Here is a 14,564-nt window from a genome sequence, read left to right as displayed (position 1 = left end):
AGTCAGTTACTGAGGGCAGCCAACACAAAGTGGATTCTTCTCAACACAGGCACACCCAAAGGCAGCATTGAACTACTAGGTGAAACAAGATGGCCTCAATTATTCCCAAAACTGTGAAAAGAGGATGGACAACAAGAAGATACAATTTAGTGGGAACTGAATTTACCTATTCTTTGTTTTGCTCACTTGTATTACCAAATGAAAAAGGAGGAGGAGGAGGAGCACATACAGTGCTGAGTCAAAGAGCAGACTTACCATCTTTCTGAGTGAATTAAGTAAAATCTGCAGTGTTTGTTTTGGTGAATAGAACAAAATAAGCTCAGGCAGCTACCTCAAATGTGCAAAATTTATAGCCATCATATTGCTCATTAGCTGTCAGAGCCCTGGAATTGTCCCACATGTTGGCAGCCTGTTTCAGGATCCAGGGTAGCTAACGCTGAATGAAATGTGAAGATCTCTTGGAAAATCGCCTTCTAGCATAGCTGAATATTCAAGCATTCCTTTTGTGTGAACACACGTGTGTACTGTATGTGTGTATGTGTGAGGAGCTAATCAGAAAGAAAAATAAAAAGTAATTTGAGCTATTTTGCTCTGCTTTTTAACTTGTTAAAAATTATGCAAAATTTTTAAATGCAAATGTTAAATTATACTTAAAGGCAGCACTGTTAATATTGCTAGATAGTTGTTGAACAATATTGTGAATATACTAAATGCCCCCAGATTGTATGTACCCTTAAAATAGTTAATTGCATGTTATGTAAATTTTACCTCATTTTAATTGCTAGAACCAAATAACCTTTAAGGTATTTTTATTTTAATCCCTGTTATGCTAAGCCTTCTGGATATGCAAAATTCAGTAGTTTAAAAATTAACCTTATTGTTGTGAGTGCAGCTGACTTCATTTAAACCTCAAATTTTCACAAGCTTTGTACTATGCCCAGAAATTTACCTCTAAGATTTTATTTTATTTTATTTTTAGAGAGAGGGAAGGGAGGGAGAGAGGTAGGGATAGAAACACCAATGCGTGAGAGAAGCATGATCGGTTGCCTCTCGCACCCCAACCAGGGACCAAAACCGCAGCCCAGGCATGTGCCCTGACCCAGAATAGAATCAACGACCTTTCACTTTGAGGGACGATGCCCAAGCAACAGAGCCACACCAGCTAGGGCCAGAAATTTACCTTTCATTAGCTTTTTTAAAAAATAATTTCAAACACATAGAGAAGTGGCAAAAAAATAAAAATGGTGTCAAGAACACCTAATACTCTTTATTTAGATTCATCTACTTTAACATTTTACCCCATTTGCTTTGTCATGTTTTCTCTCCCTCTCTTTCAGGATATCACTAAGAATATCCTCTTGTATAATCATAGCACATTTGTCAACCTCAGTAAAGTTAACAGTGATTCGATACTTTTATCCAGCTGCCATTTGTGTCCCAGTTTTGTCAGTTGACTGAGTAATGTCTTTGTAGCATTTTCCCCTCCAGTACAAGATCCAGCCCAGGGTCAGGTGTTGCATTTAACTGACATGTCTTTTTGGCCTCCTTTAATCTGGAACATTTCCATAGTCTTTGTCCTTCATCAACTGATCATTTCGAAGACACATTTCCCCTAAAAATAAAAATAAACGAAAACTTTTTAAGAAAATGCTGGTCTATTTTCCAAAGTTGTCTACCATTTTACATTTTAACAGGGTTTGAATCCAGTTCTTCCATATCTTATCTAATGTAAGTTTCTTCCATTTCTGTCGCCCCAACAGATATGTAGTGGTAACTCATTAGACTTCTTTGCCGTATCTGTATTTCCCTAATGACTACTGATATTGACTACTGATATTGAGCAGGTTTTCATGTGTTTATATGCCATTCTTATGTCTTCCTTGATGAAATATCTGTTCAATCTTTTGCCCTCTTTTTACTGAGTTAGCCTCAGAACTGGATAGAGTTTTGAGTTGATTCTGGATACAAGTCCTTTATCTGTTACGTGCTTTGCAAATATTTTCACCCAGTCTGTGGCTAGTGCAAATATTTTCACCCAGTCTGTGGCTTTTCATTCTCTTAAAAATGTTCTTTGAGCTCTGGCTGGTATGACTCAGTGGATTGAGCGCCGGCCTTTGAACCAGAAGGTCGCCAGATTGATTCCCAGTCAGGGCACATTCCTGGGTTGTGGACCCGGTGCCCTGTTGGGGGTTAGAGGTCCCCAGTTGGGGGAGAGTGAAAGGCAACTGATCCATGTGTCACACATTGATGTTTCTTTCCCTCTCTTTCTCCCTCCCTTCCCCTCTCAAATAAAATCTTTTTTTAAAAAAGTACTTAAAAGACATATTGGTTTATCTAGGTAACTGTCTGTGCCCTAGTTCCAAGGTCAGATGATGGGTTTATGGGTGCTCAGTCAATTGTTAGTAAATAATGTAAAATAAAAGAGTGTTATGCATGAAATAATGATGGTATATGCACCACTTAAAACTTTTTTCAAAAATGTGGTATGAGATGCTATCAAACACAGAGGGGCCTGAGCTAAGGTGGGGGTTGAGCATGTGAGGATTAGCAAAGGATTTAATATACTTCATTCCTTTCATTTCATGCCCATGGAAAAATAAACTAGACAGATTAATGGATCTGTGTTAGAAGTTTCCAAAAGGAAAAATGCAGCCTTCTGATCCCACTGCCTCCCATACACTGTGAACTCACTAGTGTTACATGGTAAGTTTTACATCAAGTTCACCAAAACAATGAGGTTAGACAAGACAAGCACACAAGTGAAACAGACTAATATACAAGTCTGAGATCACTCACTTCACTTAGGCCTCTTGATGGCAAGAACTTTACTGGCCCACCCAACAGGACAGGTACATTTTGATGATGAGAAAATTATTTATAGATCAAACCTAAATTTATGGTATTTCACAGAGTGTTAGATTGAGCTGATTGTGTAGGCTAGCATGACTGAAAAAAGCAAAGGGCATTTTACAACATGAAATATGATCAATACTAGCAACAGGAAGATGATGCAAAACCATGTGACAATCAATACCAGAAGTCACAAAACAAAACTGGATCATACACAGGTTCAATAAGCAAGAAAAAATATGTAAGACCTATCTGTTTTTCTAAGCTGTATCTGGTTTTTCTGAACAAAAAGGAAAATGAGAAGTCATTTAGATGGGAATAATATTTTATATCACTTAACTATAATAAAATGTCATGTTCTATTCCCTTTTTTCTCATTTGTCCTTGAAAAAATAGCACTAAAGTGAATTCTACATCAATTACAATGCTTTTGAGAAAGGATTCAGAAAGAAATTTTTTCTTAATTTGAAAATGTAAAAGTGACACTTTTTTTTTCTGCCAACACTCCATTCTGGCCAACACTCCAAACCACAGCTATGTGGCAACATCTAACCAAATTTGAGATGGTTCCCTCCCATCTCTTTATGGATGGGCCATGCCTCAAACCATGTCAGCTGAACTCATCTATAGCATTGTCTCTGCTTTTAGAGCTCACACAAGCCAAGGAAACTTTAAACTCTTTCATGTGATTTTGAAGAGAACAAATGTCCCTTAACAACAAAGTAGAATGTTTTTGCTGAAGTCTCAAATGTCATGAGATGGCTGCCCATTTAAGAAAATGATTTTCCTCCCAGGCCACAGAAGCTGAGTGATCTGCAAGAGATGCAGGGAGTGTTTCTACTCTAGACTGAAAGCCTGTGTTCCCCCAAAATTCGAAAGCTGAAACCTATCATTATGGTGCTCTTTGGAGGTAGGCCTTTGGGTGATTAGGTCATGGGGTGGGGTCCTCATGAATGAGATTAGTATCCTTATAAAAGACACCCCAAAGAGCTGCCTTTCCCCTCCCTCCACATGAGGATACAGCAAAAAATAGCCTTCTATAAACCAGGAAGTGGGCTCTCAGCAGACTCAAATCTGCCAGTGCCTTGAGCTTAGACTTCCCAGCCTATAGAACTGTGAGAAGTAAACATCTGTTGTTTATAAATCAATTTATGGTATTTTTGTTATAGCAGCCCTAACAGACTAAGACATTTCCTTTCCATATTTGGAAAGCCAGGCACTCATGAGCAGGAATGAATAATACGACCAATTTCTAGCTGGTTTAATGTTTTTCCTGTTTTTAAGATTTTATTTAATTCTTTTTAGAAGGCAGGGAAGGGAGGGAGAAAGAGGGGGAAAGAAAAATCAATGGGTTGCCTCTTGTACACCCCAAACTGGGGACATGGCCCCGCAACCCAGGCATGTGCCCTGATGGGGAACTGAACCAGCGGCCTTTCTGTTCGCAGGCTGACACTCAGTCCACTGAGCCACACCAGCCAGGGTTAATGTTCTTTCTAAAATAACAACCAGGACTATGAACTGCTGGAAAGGAAAGCTTGTAATAATAATTCCAATGATCTTATCTAATAACAATTACTTCTATGGTCAGGTATCCATAAAATTTGCAGGCCGGTTAGAAACACATGCAGCATGGTGAATTCTCCATCTGTTGGTCACTTTTGAGCTCTTTCTTTGTGCCCTATGGTTTCTGGCCAACTCATTCAGCACAGTGATCAGGACAGCTCCTGCATCAGGCCTGTATCTTTTCTGTCACCTGCATCCCTGACGTCTCATCCTTTTGTAGCAACTTGGATATAAAATAGGGTGGTGACCAGTAGGCATTCAAGTGTTCTGACCATCACGACCCCTCATATCTTTGCTCACAAACTTGTCACACACCTCGCCTCGTTTACCTTCCATCCACATGACACAGACAAGAGAGCTCCGTGAGACACCGTATGGCACAGCACTTACACATGGGCATCACAAACTGAAATGCCTTTGGAGGCCCTGCAGGAGATTCAGCAGGACCGAAACCTTAGCGAACTGGAAAAAGGATGCCTCCTAAAAGTGATGGGTCAAGTGCATGCACACACAAAGGAGGCCAGAAGTTGAAGAGTCAAATTTGTATGTGAAATCCTCTGATTTTGACATATTCTTTAAAAAAACCTTTTAAAACTTTATCGATGATATGCTTGTATACCCCAAAATGTATATATATACACACACAGGTCAATTAATATTCACAAAGTAAACACAGCACTGCAACCAGATCAAGAAGTGGAACATGATCAGCTCCCTAAAGTCCTCCATTCCTTTCTGCCAGTCACTAACTAGCTCCTCACCCACCCCAACCGGGAACCACTATCCTGACTTCTAACAGACAAGATTTGGTTTGCCTCCCTTTGTGTATTACATAAATGGAATCACACAGTTTGTAACTTTTGGAGTCTGGCATCTTCCTCTCAACACTGTGCTTGTGAAATGCACACACGCTGTTGTGTGTAGTGGCGGATGGCTCTTTCTCATTGCTGATAGTCACCCATTTATTCATCCACTCTCCTGTTGATGGACATTTAGGCTGCTCCCGGTTTGGGCCTATAAAAGTAGTTCATCTATGAATATCTTACTTTATGTCTTCTGGTGAACCGATGTAAGCACTTTTGTTGGGTATACTTCCAGGGGTGAAATTACTGAGTCATAGAGTGTTTAGCTTTAAAAGACACTGCCAGTTTTCCCACTGAGTTCCAGTTGTTCCATGTGCTTGTTTTGGCAACTTAAAAAAAGAAAATCTAGGCCAAAGCAAATAACTAGGCCATGAATTTGTCACCCCTAGCCTAATGCATCTTGAGTTCTCAAGGGAGAAAGACCTTTCCGAGCTAAGCTCAGATCTCAGCAGTGTCATTCCCTTGATTAAGACCTTGCAGTGTCTCCCACTCCTTGGCTAATAACCAAACTCCTAAGCCTGGTATTAAACACCTTCTGCAGGCTGCAGTTCTACTGTTTCTGCCCCTTCCCGCTAACCTTCACCGTCCACTCTCCATTATCTGCACCTCCACCACTCTGAAGGCCCAGGACGGCTGTCAGGATCTGCTAAGTCTGCCTGCTTTGGAATGTGCAGTCCCCCTGCCTGTGGCTTCCTCTTTTCCCTTACCTGACCAATTCGTGTGCTCTCTCTCCCCCACTAAACTACCATCCTGAGTCCTTTGGATACGTATCCTGTCTGCAGTCTTTCTACCCCAGGGCCTATCATAAAGGCTGGCACAGAGCAGGAACTCAGCACATATTTGTGCCAGGCACCCTCTGACTTTTTTTTTTTAATGCAGATAGGAAAGAAGAGAAAAAAGGATAAATTTTTATATTACCCTGTTGCCCCCAATTGTTCTCTCCAGAAGCAACTACTAGTGCCACTTTCTTGCGTATTCTTCCTGAGATATGCAATGAATGTATAACTTTATCTTCAATATAACTATACATTCAATAGATGTTACAGAGAAAATAAGGCTGTCAGCAGAGCTAAGGAGTTGCAATTTTAAATGGGAAGGCCAGGAAAGGCCTCATTGAAAAGGTGACATTTGTGCAAAGATGGAAAGGAGGTCAAGGAAGCGAACGAACGGTAGCGGTCTGAGTAAACAGGTGACAAGGCCCCGGAACAAGGGGTGCGTGCCCAGCCTGTTTGAGGTTCAGAGGTGAAACTGGGTGAGCCGCGGTGACCATCATTGGAGCGGGCCAGGTCACAGAGGGCTTAAATTGCCACTCTAAGGATTTCAGGCTTTCTTGAGCGAGAAGGGAAAGCAATGGAATTATCGATCAGGAGTTATATAGTCTGAATAGTGGTTTTTAAAATTCATTTCCTCGGTAAAGAGGAGCCTCATTTTTTTTTTTTTCTTTCAGTAGCTCAGTATTCCGCTCTGGGAAGGTGCGGTGACATTTGGTCTATTTCCAATCTTTTGGATTCAAAGTAGTCTAACGTTTCTTCCTCTCCAAGAATTCCAGCTGCCAATTTTCCCATTAAAATATTTTTCTATAATAACCCAACTTAATTCAGCCTTTTAAACGTAATTTTTTTTCTTCATTAAATAAACAGGGTAACGTGCGGTCTCACTGATTCCGGGGTTCCCAGCTTAGACCCCAATCTGAAGTCCTTTTTCGACTTTAAAAAGGTGCTTATCTGAGCAGCTGGTTAAAAACGGACAGGAGCCGGGTGGGTGTTCTGCCCGCTTTCACTTCAGCACAATCGGGACTGGCCGGCCCCAGGGTTTGCCAGTGGACACGTCCTGAGGTCGGTGGGGGCCAGGGCTCAGGAACCAACAAGGTTCCAAAGTCGACCCACGTGCACCTCTGGCCTCCGAAAGAATGATTAAAATGAAGCAACCGCGAAAAGAGCGGACTTCGAACAACCTAGCAGGGACACAACGCCCAGCGCCAGCCTCGAGTCTGGAGACGTCGCAAAGACCTGCGCCTGCGCAGTGGCGTCTCCCGAGTTGCCCGCTCCCGCGTTCCTTCCCACGACCTCCCTTCCGGCGCCTGCGCACTACAACCCGCTTCCCACAGGCCTGCGAAGCTAGGGACACTAGATTTCCCTTCTTGCCGACTGAGGTGGGAGAAATGAGCTCGTACTTGAATCCATTGTTTCTCCCTTTCCACTCTACGAGACTAACTTTTACTGTTCCATCGTAATTCACCCTGTATGGAATGGATTCGATCCTTATGGCATGCAGAATTGGCCTGCTCCCAAGTGTCCAGGAGAGTTGTGGGTGGGGTCACTCAGAGATCACGTGGCGAGCACCCACCAATCGGCAAGCAGACCGCACTTTGCGGCTCGACTTCAAACTACCGTGAGGCAAGAGCGGCCACTGAGGCCCCGCCCCACTCGCCTGGGTCTGGGGCCCCGCGAGATGGCAGGCGGGAGTGGGGGCGCTGAGAGCGGGGGCGGGGCGCAGTGGTCGAGTGACGGCCCGCCTCACCTATTCAGGGCTCAGACCGCGGCGGGGTGGGCCCCGCAGCCAATGGGAATGGGAGGGGGGCGGCCCGGCCGGCGAGGAGGGGGAGCAAGCGGCCGGGGGACGCGGGGGGAGGAGGAGGCGGGCTCCCAATCCGGTTTCATCCGGTTCTCCCACCGCCCCCATCGCGGGTCCGAGCAGTTTGGGCGGCGGGAGAAGTGGTAGCGGCCAGACAGCCCAGATTTGCAAAGGTTCTCCGCGCGCCGCGGCCCTCAGGCACCCGGCACGCGCCCGCCCCGCCGCCACGATGCCCAAGAGGAAGGTGAGCGGGGACCGCGGCCCGCACACGCCCCCTCCGCCGCCCAGGCCTGCTGCGGCGCTCCGCGAGGCCCAGGCCTGGCGCGTCCACGGCGGTGCTGGGCCCAGGGGGCGCCCCGGGACCTGCGGCCGGCGGGCGAGCGCCCCGCGGCCTCGTGAGCGGTGGTCTGCAGCGTTCGGCGGCGCGAAGATCCGGGTGGGAGATTCGAACGCGGCGGCGGGAAGCCCCTGACGTCACGCGGCCGGGCATTGTTCTGGCGGGCGGGCGCGTGGGGCGCTGGGGCACTTTTGTTTGCGGGCAGCTCCCACTCGTGGTGTGTTTCCTTCCACAGGTCAGCTCCGCCGAGGGGGCGGCGAAGGAGGAGGTAAGCGCCCTGCTCCGAGGCCTTGGGGGGAGGGGTCCGCTTGAGCCGCATCCTTCGTTCCTCGCTCATTCTCCTTTTCTCTCCTAAAGCCCAAGAGGAGATCGGCGAGGTTGTCAGCTGTAAGTAAAGCGAGCCCTAGACCAGTTTCTTTCCGGTGGGATCGTACCCGGTGAAGAAACTCAGTGCTACCTTTACCTTTCAGAAACCTGCTCCTGCGAAAGTGGAAACCAAGCCAAAAAAGGCGGCAGGAAAGGTAGGTTCCAAGCTCACCTTAGGGCCCGTGGTGTCTTGCTGCAGTGACTTGGCCTTCGTGCAATGCTATGGCCCGGCACTAACATCTGGACTTCAGATGACTTAAAATAACGGATAGTTAGATGTCATTTTCCTGAAATGTCGGGATTTCACCTTTTCTACTTAGTGTTACATTTTAATAAGTTACCAGTGGCGGGGGGCGGGGGGTGTCTGGGTAAAACATAGACCTAACTGTCCTGGCTTAGGGAAATACAGCGTCCCATTAATGCTGCTGCGGTGGTTAGGAGACAAGATGACTGCAAATATTGAATACTCATTTGAGCTTACAAAGGAAACCCATTCTTTGTGTTGTATATGAATGGTCAGTGCTTGTTTCTGGTTGCACGCTTGTTTCTCTTTGGACAATAACAGCTAAGCTGGGGCAGAGGCCGGGAGAACGGGACTGTGTAAGTTTCTGCTTGTAAAGTTCACAAACCGAGGTAGGAGATCAGACCTCACGTGTGTGGGTAGATCAAGAGCTGTGTTCCCTGAGAGCGTAACTATTCTAAACATGACTTATTTGCAGTTAGGTGAAGGAGTTTGCTAAATCCTTCCCCCCAACCACCAACTGTTAATCATGACAGTTGTTGCTCTGGAATAGATTTATGATTTCATTATTCACATTGGAGGTCTTTGGAAAGATGGTCTTGGGGATATATACATTTAAAAGCTTAAGTTGGAAAGGCAGAATATATGTAAATCATAGGTAACTTTGTTTTTTGATACAGCAGTGAAACCACCCTCTGCTTAGCTCTCCATGTTTTTCAGGGGAAACTCAGAGTGTGGTTAATTTCTGTTCACTGAGAACTTAAGTGAAAGTTTGGTATTTGCAGGCTTTTCAAAAAATCTGTAACTGCCATCGTCCCTTTCCTGAAAGTGTAGGTGGAAGCTTAGCACTGCACAGACACATTTTTTTTCTTGTTTCTTCATTTAAATATTGTAAAGAGCTGATAAGTGTAAGAATTTTAACTTCAGTGGAAAGTTCTGTTTTATGATTTTTTATTTTTAAAAAGGAGTTCAGCTTAGAATTTCTCACACCAGAAGATAATGCAGAAATTCTCTGTATACCAACTGGATGAAGGCTGAAAAAAAAAACAGCGGATCTTTTTGGAAAACGTTGGCAGGAACAGTGTAGTATTACGCATCTTCCTTTATTTGCTGCCTTAATAAACCAATTGCCTGAGATACTATGCTTATTTTTCTTTATATTTTGATTTGTCCTGATATTTTAATGAAAACAGTTCAAAGTTTAAGGCATAAAATTTAGTAAATATTTTTCTTCCTCTCAGAGGTCAACAGGTAAGCCTTAATGTCAGTGTTCCTTATGGAGCAAACCTGTCGATTGAGTTTTCCCAAGGGAAAAAGGAAGGTGGTGGCTCTTTTTCCCTTTAGTTCCTGTAATACACCTTTGTTTTTATAATCCCATTTGTTTTCATAATTGGTCTATGTAAAGCTTTAAACAGAAGCTGAAGGTTTTAAGTATTGGTTACCATACTGTAGGTTACACATGGTGTTTTCAAAGCATATGTATCCCACTATATGCTCCTGACTTGGATAATTTTAAAGGTGGTATTATTTCAATCCAGGATATTCCGCATGTTGTATTTGGAATTTATAGGTTTTACATTTTTACGTTATTACAGTAGTGGTTGTAAAATTAATGAGAAATCTAAAGAAATCAGACTGCAAAACAATACTTCTTAAGTACAGAAGTATTTGTGATATTTCATGGTAGCAACGTGTGTAGTGGTGTTATTGCAAATAGGTTTATTTACATAGTTTAGTGTTTATCCTGAAGCTATAGAATTACCAGCAGTCATGCTGTCTTTATGTACGGAATGCCCCAACTGGCACAGAAGCCATTGCGTGGATTTTTACCTCCTCCGCAGTGATATTTGTGAGCTCTACCCGCCTTCCTTTGTGGCCGCTGAGTTGTGACCAGCTCAAGTGGTCAGTGTTGATAGGGGTCTTTATGCAACTTACTGCTGACCTAACTTAATTTAATTTCTTTATTTTCAGGAAATGTTAAATGTTTGTTAAGCCTCTTCACCATTGATGGATGGTATCCAGAAATATTGTTTTATATTGCTTTAAAAATGGCTTAAATTTTGAATCTATTTTATCATTATACTAATTAATATGTGTGCTTTCAGATTCTTCAAACACCTAAATGATAACGATAAACTCAAAATTGATCCTTTTAGCTACTCATTATATGATAGTCAACCTGACCCTACAACATGGTGCTTTTTTCAGGTGAATGGGCTTACTGTGAGGGTAAATGTCTTGTCAGGAAAGTGGACGTTGACAATTCGATTATTATTCATGCTTAAGAGAAGTTTGGGAGTTACTTGGGGGGAAGAGATTCCTCCAGCTGTCCTTCATCTCATTTGTTCTGCCATGTGGAAGTTCGGGGAATAGTGGGTAATGGAGAACGTGTCGGGAGAGGTTGTGTTTGGGCTTTAGATTTCATCATAATAAGAGGCTTGAAAGGCAAGTCCTGTTACAGTTCTCCTTAGAATGGGTTGTCCTGATTACTGGGGGTGGCCCTGAAGGTGGCTCGTGTAAAAAGTATGTCATGCAACTCAGGCTGACGTGTGACAGAGCATTAATATTACAACTTTTGTGGAAACTCTTTAGCAAGTCAGAAAACATTAATAGTGTAAAGGTGGTGATTCACATATATTCTTATTCTATCATAGGATAAATCTGCCGACAAAAAAGTACAAACGAAAGGGAAAAGGGGAGCAAAGGGAAAACAGGCCGAAGTGGCTAACCAAGAACCTAAGGAAGATCTACCTGCGGAAAACGGAGAGACTAAAAACGAGGAGGTTGGAGTGTTTGTGTGTTGGTTTATGACTCTAAACAGTAGAGAATAAATTGTATGCTTTCATGGAGCTGATAAGACAGTCTTTATTTTTTTATAATACTGAAAGTTTTGTACAATAACCCCAAGTGTATAGACAGATTATTTTTATGAATTATATTATACTTGAAAACATATGTGTAGTTTCTTTTTAAGCGAGTGAACAAGCAATTCTAATATATTCAAAATTTTGCCAGTAACAGCTGTATCATCATCTATGTTGTACATGGGGTTCCTTTAATATAGAAAGGATTTAATTTACTAACTGGTATGGCACTCATTTTTCTTTCACATGGTCAGGACTTTAAGTCTTTTTTTCTCAAATTGCCTTTTATAGAACTTCTAAACTTGTTTTTATATTCTGGATATTGCTTTTAACTTAAAAAATACATTCCCTTTTGACACATTTTTATTTCTAATATGTTTGGTTTATTTTTCCTTTTCTCTTTTTTAATTTGTTATTTATTTATTTTTAGACAGGGGAAGGGGGAGAGAAACAGCAATGTGTGGTTGCCTCTCATGCATCCCTTACTGGGGACCTGACCCACAACCCAGGCATGTGCCCTGACTGGGAATCGAACAGGCAGCCTTTTGGTTAACAGGCTTGTGCTTGGTCCACTGAGCCACACCAGCTGGGACTGGTTTATTTTTCTTACAAAGGGTCAGTTGTCTAGGAGTAAGAACTTAGATCAAGCAATTAAAAAGTAACTCAAACAAATACCTAGGGTATATGATATTAAGGTTTTATTTTCTTGATCTGTATTCTTTTAAACTATGAGGAAGAGAGGATTTTTCTCAACTTTTCCTGTTTATAGATCAAATTTTATGTAATCTTATTTCTGAATTATGAAATTTGTAATCTCAATTTATATTTCCTAGTTGTGACAACACGTCATATATGTGATATAAGAAGACATTACTAACCTAATATATTATCAAACTACAGTTGATTCTTGTTATTTAATGGTGATTATGTTTGCTGTGAGTACTGAACAGTTGCAAATGGGGGAAATACAGGGTTAGATTCCTGCAATACTTACCACAACACTTCATCAACTGGACTAGTATATAACCTATTTTATGTGTGTTTTTTTTAAATATATGTTGTTAATGCATTACTATCGAACTCGGGGACAAAAGAAACAGCAGTGTAACTTGTGCCTAAATGAAGCCATCCCACATGTATTTTCTCCATAAGACATCACAACATCGGCAGAACACACAGAAAATGTGAAGTGTGTGGCACTAAATAGGGTGTGAAAAGATGCTTGTTTACAGTGTTAGAGCTGAAACAAGGAGGCAGCACGACCTCCACTGGGAACGTGCATGTGGGACGACTCCAGTTATTGGTGGTTTGTGTCTGTGCACAACTGTGGAAGTGCCGTGAATATTGATGTTGGGGTTACAAATAAATTTTAGTGAGTAGGTGAATTGACAAATACAGAATCTACAACCAATGAGGATTGACTGTTTTTAACATCTGTGGTGATATATATAAGTAAAACTTGTGTGAAATGCTAAAGCTCTCAAAGATCATAGCAATGACACAGAAACCAAATGTTTAATCATTTTTTCTTTGATTTACAGAGTCCAGCCTCAGATGAAGCAGGAGAAAAAGAAGCCAAGTCTGATTAATATCATATATCATGTCTTATCAGTGGTCCCTGTCTCCCTTCTTGTACAATCCAGAGGAATATTTTTATCAACTATTTTGTAAATGCAAGTTTTTTAGTAGCTCTAGAAACATTTTTAAGAAGGAGGGAATTCCACCTCATCCCATTTTTTTAAGTGTAAATGATTTTTTTTAAGAGGTGAAATCATTTGCTGGTTGTTTATTTTTTGGTACAACCAGAAAATAGTGGGATATTGAATATGGGAGGCTTTGATTGTCTTGGGTGTCAGCTTAACATTCCATAGATGGGGGTAGTTTTTATATCCTATAATACAAAGCATACTAAATGGCAATTTGGAGTCAGTCGTGCATTTACTATGTCTTGAACATTTTAAATTACTTCTATTCTCATGTTTTTGGTAGAGTTGTTTCCTAAAGAAAACCACTCCTTGATCTTGGCTCTCCCTGTCAGAATTTTGTGCACTCTGTAACATCTATGTTGTGGTAGTCCAGTTTTCCTAGTAACTTTGTTAATGTGCTGTGAAAGATTGAAAATTTCAATTATGTAGTATATATGATATTAAATTGTGAATTAGTCGGACTTGACATAACTGCGTATCAACATTTGCAGGTATTGGTACTTGATACTCTATTAAGAAAATTAGTCCCCAAATTTTAAGCTGGAAAGTCACTGGAATAACTTCAGAAAAGAATCACAACTACATGAATTTACATTTTTGGTACGTATGTTAAGAATTGTGTACAAATTGAAATGTCTGTGTACTTATCCTCAAAACAACCAATAAAATCTCACTTATGAAAAATGTCTTAGATTTTATTTAAAAACAATTTCCATATACTTCCAAAGTTTACTTAAAATTGGAAAGAGTGTACTTTTTAAAGATAATGTTATTTTAGAGGGCCGGAAGGGAGGGAAAAAGAGAAACATCAATTGGTTGCCTCTAGCACACGCCCAACTGGGGGCCTTTCAGTTTGCAGGCTGGCTGGCCCTCAACCCACTGAACATGAGCCAAGGCTGATTTTTCTGTAATATTTGAACATCTACATTGTACTTTGAATATGTTTGTGTGATCTAATTGGTTTAATAATGATGAAATAGTCCAGTGTTGCCTGAAGCAAAATAATTTTTCGCTCTTGGCACAGGAGGCTTGTAAATACTGGCCAAACTAGAATCAAACCTAGTGTGGTTTGTATTTGCATATTTTCATGATTTGCTTTCCTGTATGTTGGACTTGTGTTTTGCCTTCTAAATAGTCTTTAGAAGTGGTTGGTGTTTAACACATGCTGGTTTGGCAAATCCAAAAACAATGGGGCCAGAG

The 14,564-nt window shown here is 41.8% G+C and overlaps 1 protein-coding gene across 1 annotated transcript; it reads left to right on the top strand.

Annotated features, from left to right (window-relative positions):
* The first annotated feature begins 7,905 nt into the window (after window positions 1–7,905).
* Window positions 7,906–14,048, top strand: HMGN1 (high mobility group nucleosome binding domain 1). The gene is made up of 6 exons (XM_054578444.1): window positions 7,906–8,094; window positions 8,423–8,455; window positions 8,545–8,574; window positions 8,658–8,708; window positions 11,449–11,577; window positions 13,200–14,048. The coding sequence occupies exons 1-6, from the start codon at window positions 8,080–8,082 to the stop codon at window positions 13,245–13,247; spliced, it is 306 nt and encodes a 101-aa protein (XP_054434419.1). The 5' UTR covers window positions 7,906–8,079; the 3' UTR covers window positions 13,248–14,048.
* Window positions 14,049–14,564: the final 516 nt, after the last annotated feature.

This window comes from Pteronotus mesoamericanus, unplaced genomic scaffold (assembly GCF_021234165.1).
Source record: "Pteronotus mesoamericanus isolate MK-2021 breed Mesoamerican mustached bat unplaced genomic scaffold, CSHL_Meso_final contig_116, whole genome shotgun sequence".
NCBI classification, from domain to species: domain Eukaryota; kingdom Metazoa; phylum Chordata; class Mammalia; order Chiroptera; family Mormoopidae; genus Pteronotus; species Pteronotus mesoamericanus.
This window is presented reverse-complemented; position numbering and strand designations above follow the sequence as displayed.

What these genes read in the sequence shown, in the direction of transcription:
- HMGN1 (XM_054578444.1), top strand. An exon ending in AGGGGGCGGCGAAGGAGGAG is followed by an intron (nt 8,456 to 8,544) that starts GTAAGCGCCCTG and finishes TCTCTCCTAAAG; the next exon opens with CCCAAGAGGAGATCGGCGAG. An exon ending in GATCGGCGAGGTTGTCAGCT is followed by an intron (nt 8,575 to 8,657) that starts GTAAGTAAAGCG and finishes TTTACCTTTCAG; the next exon opens with AAACCTGCTCCTGCGAAAGT.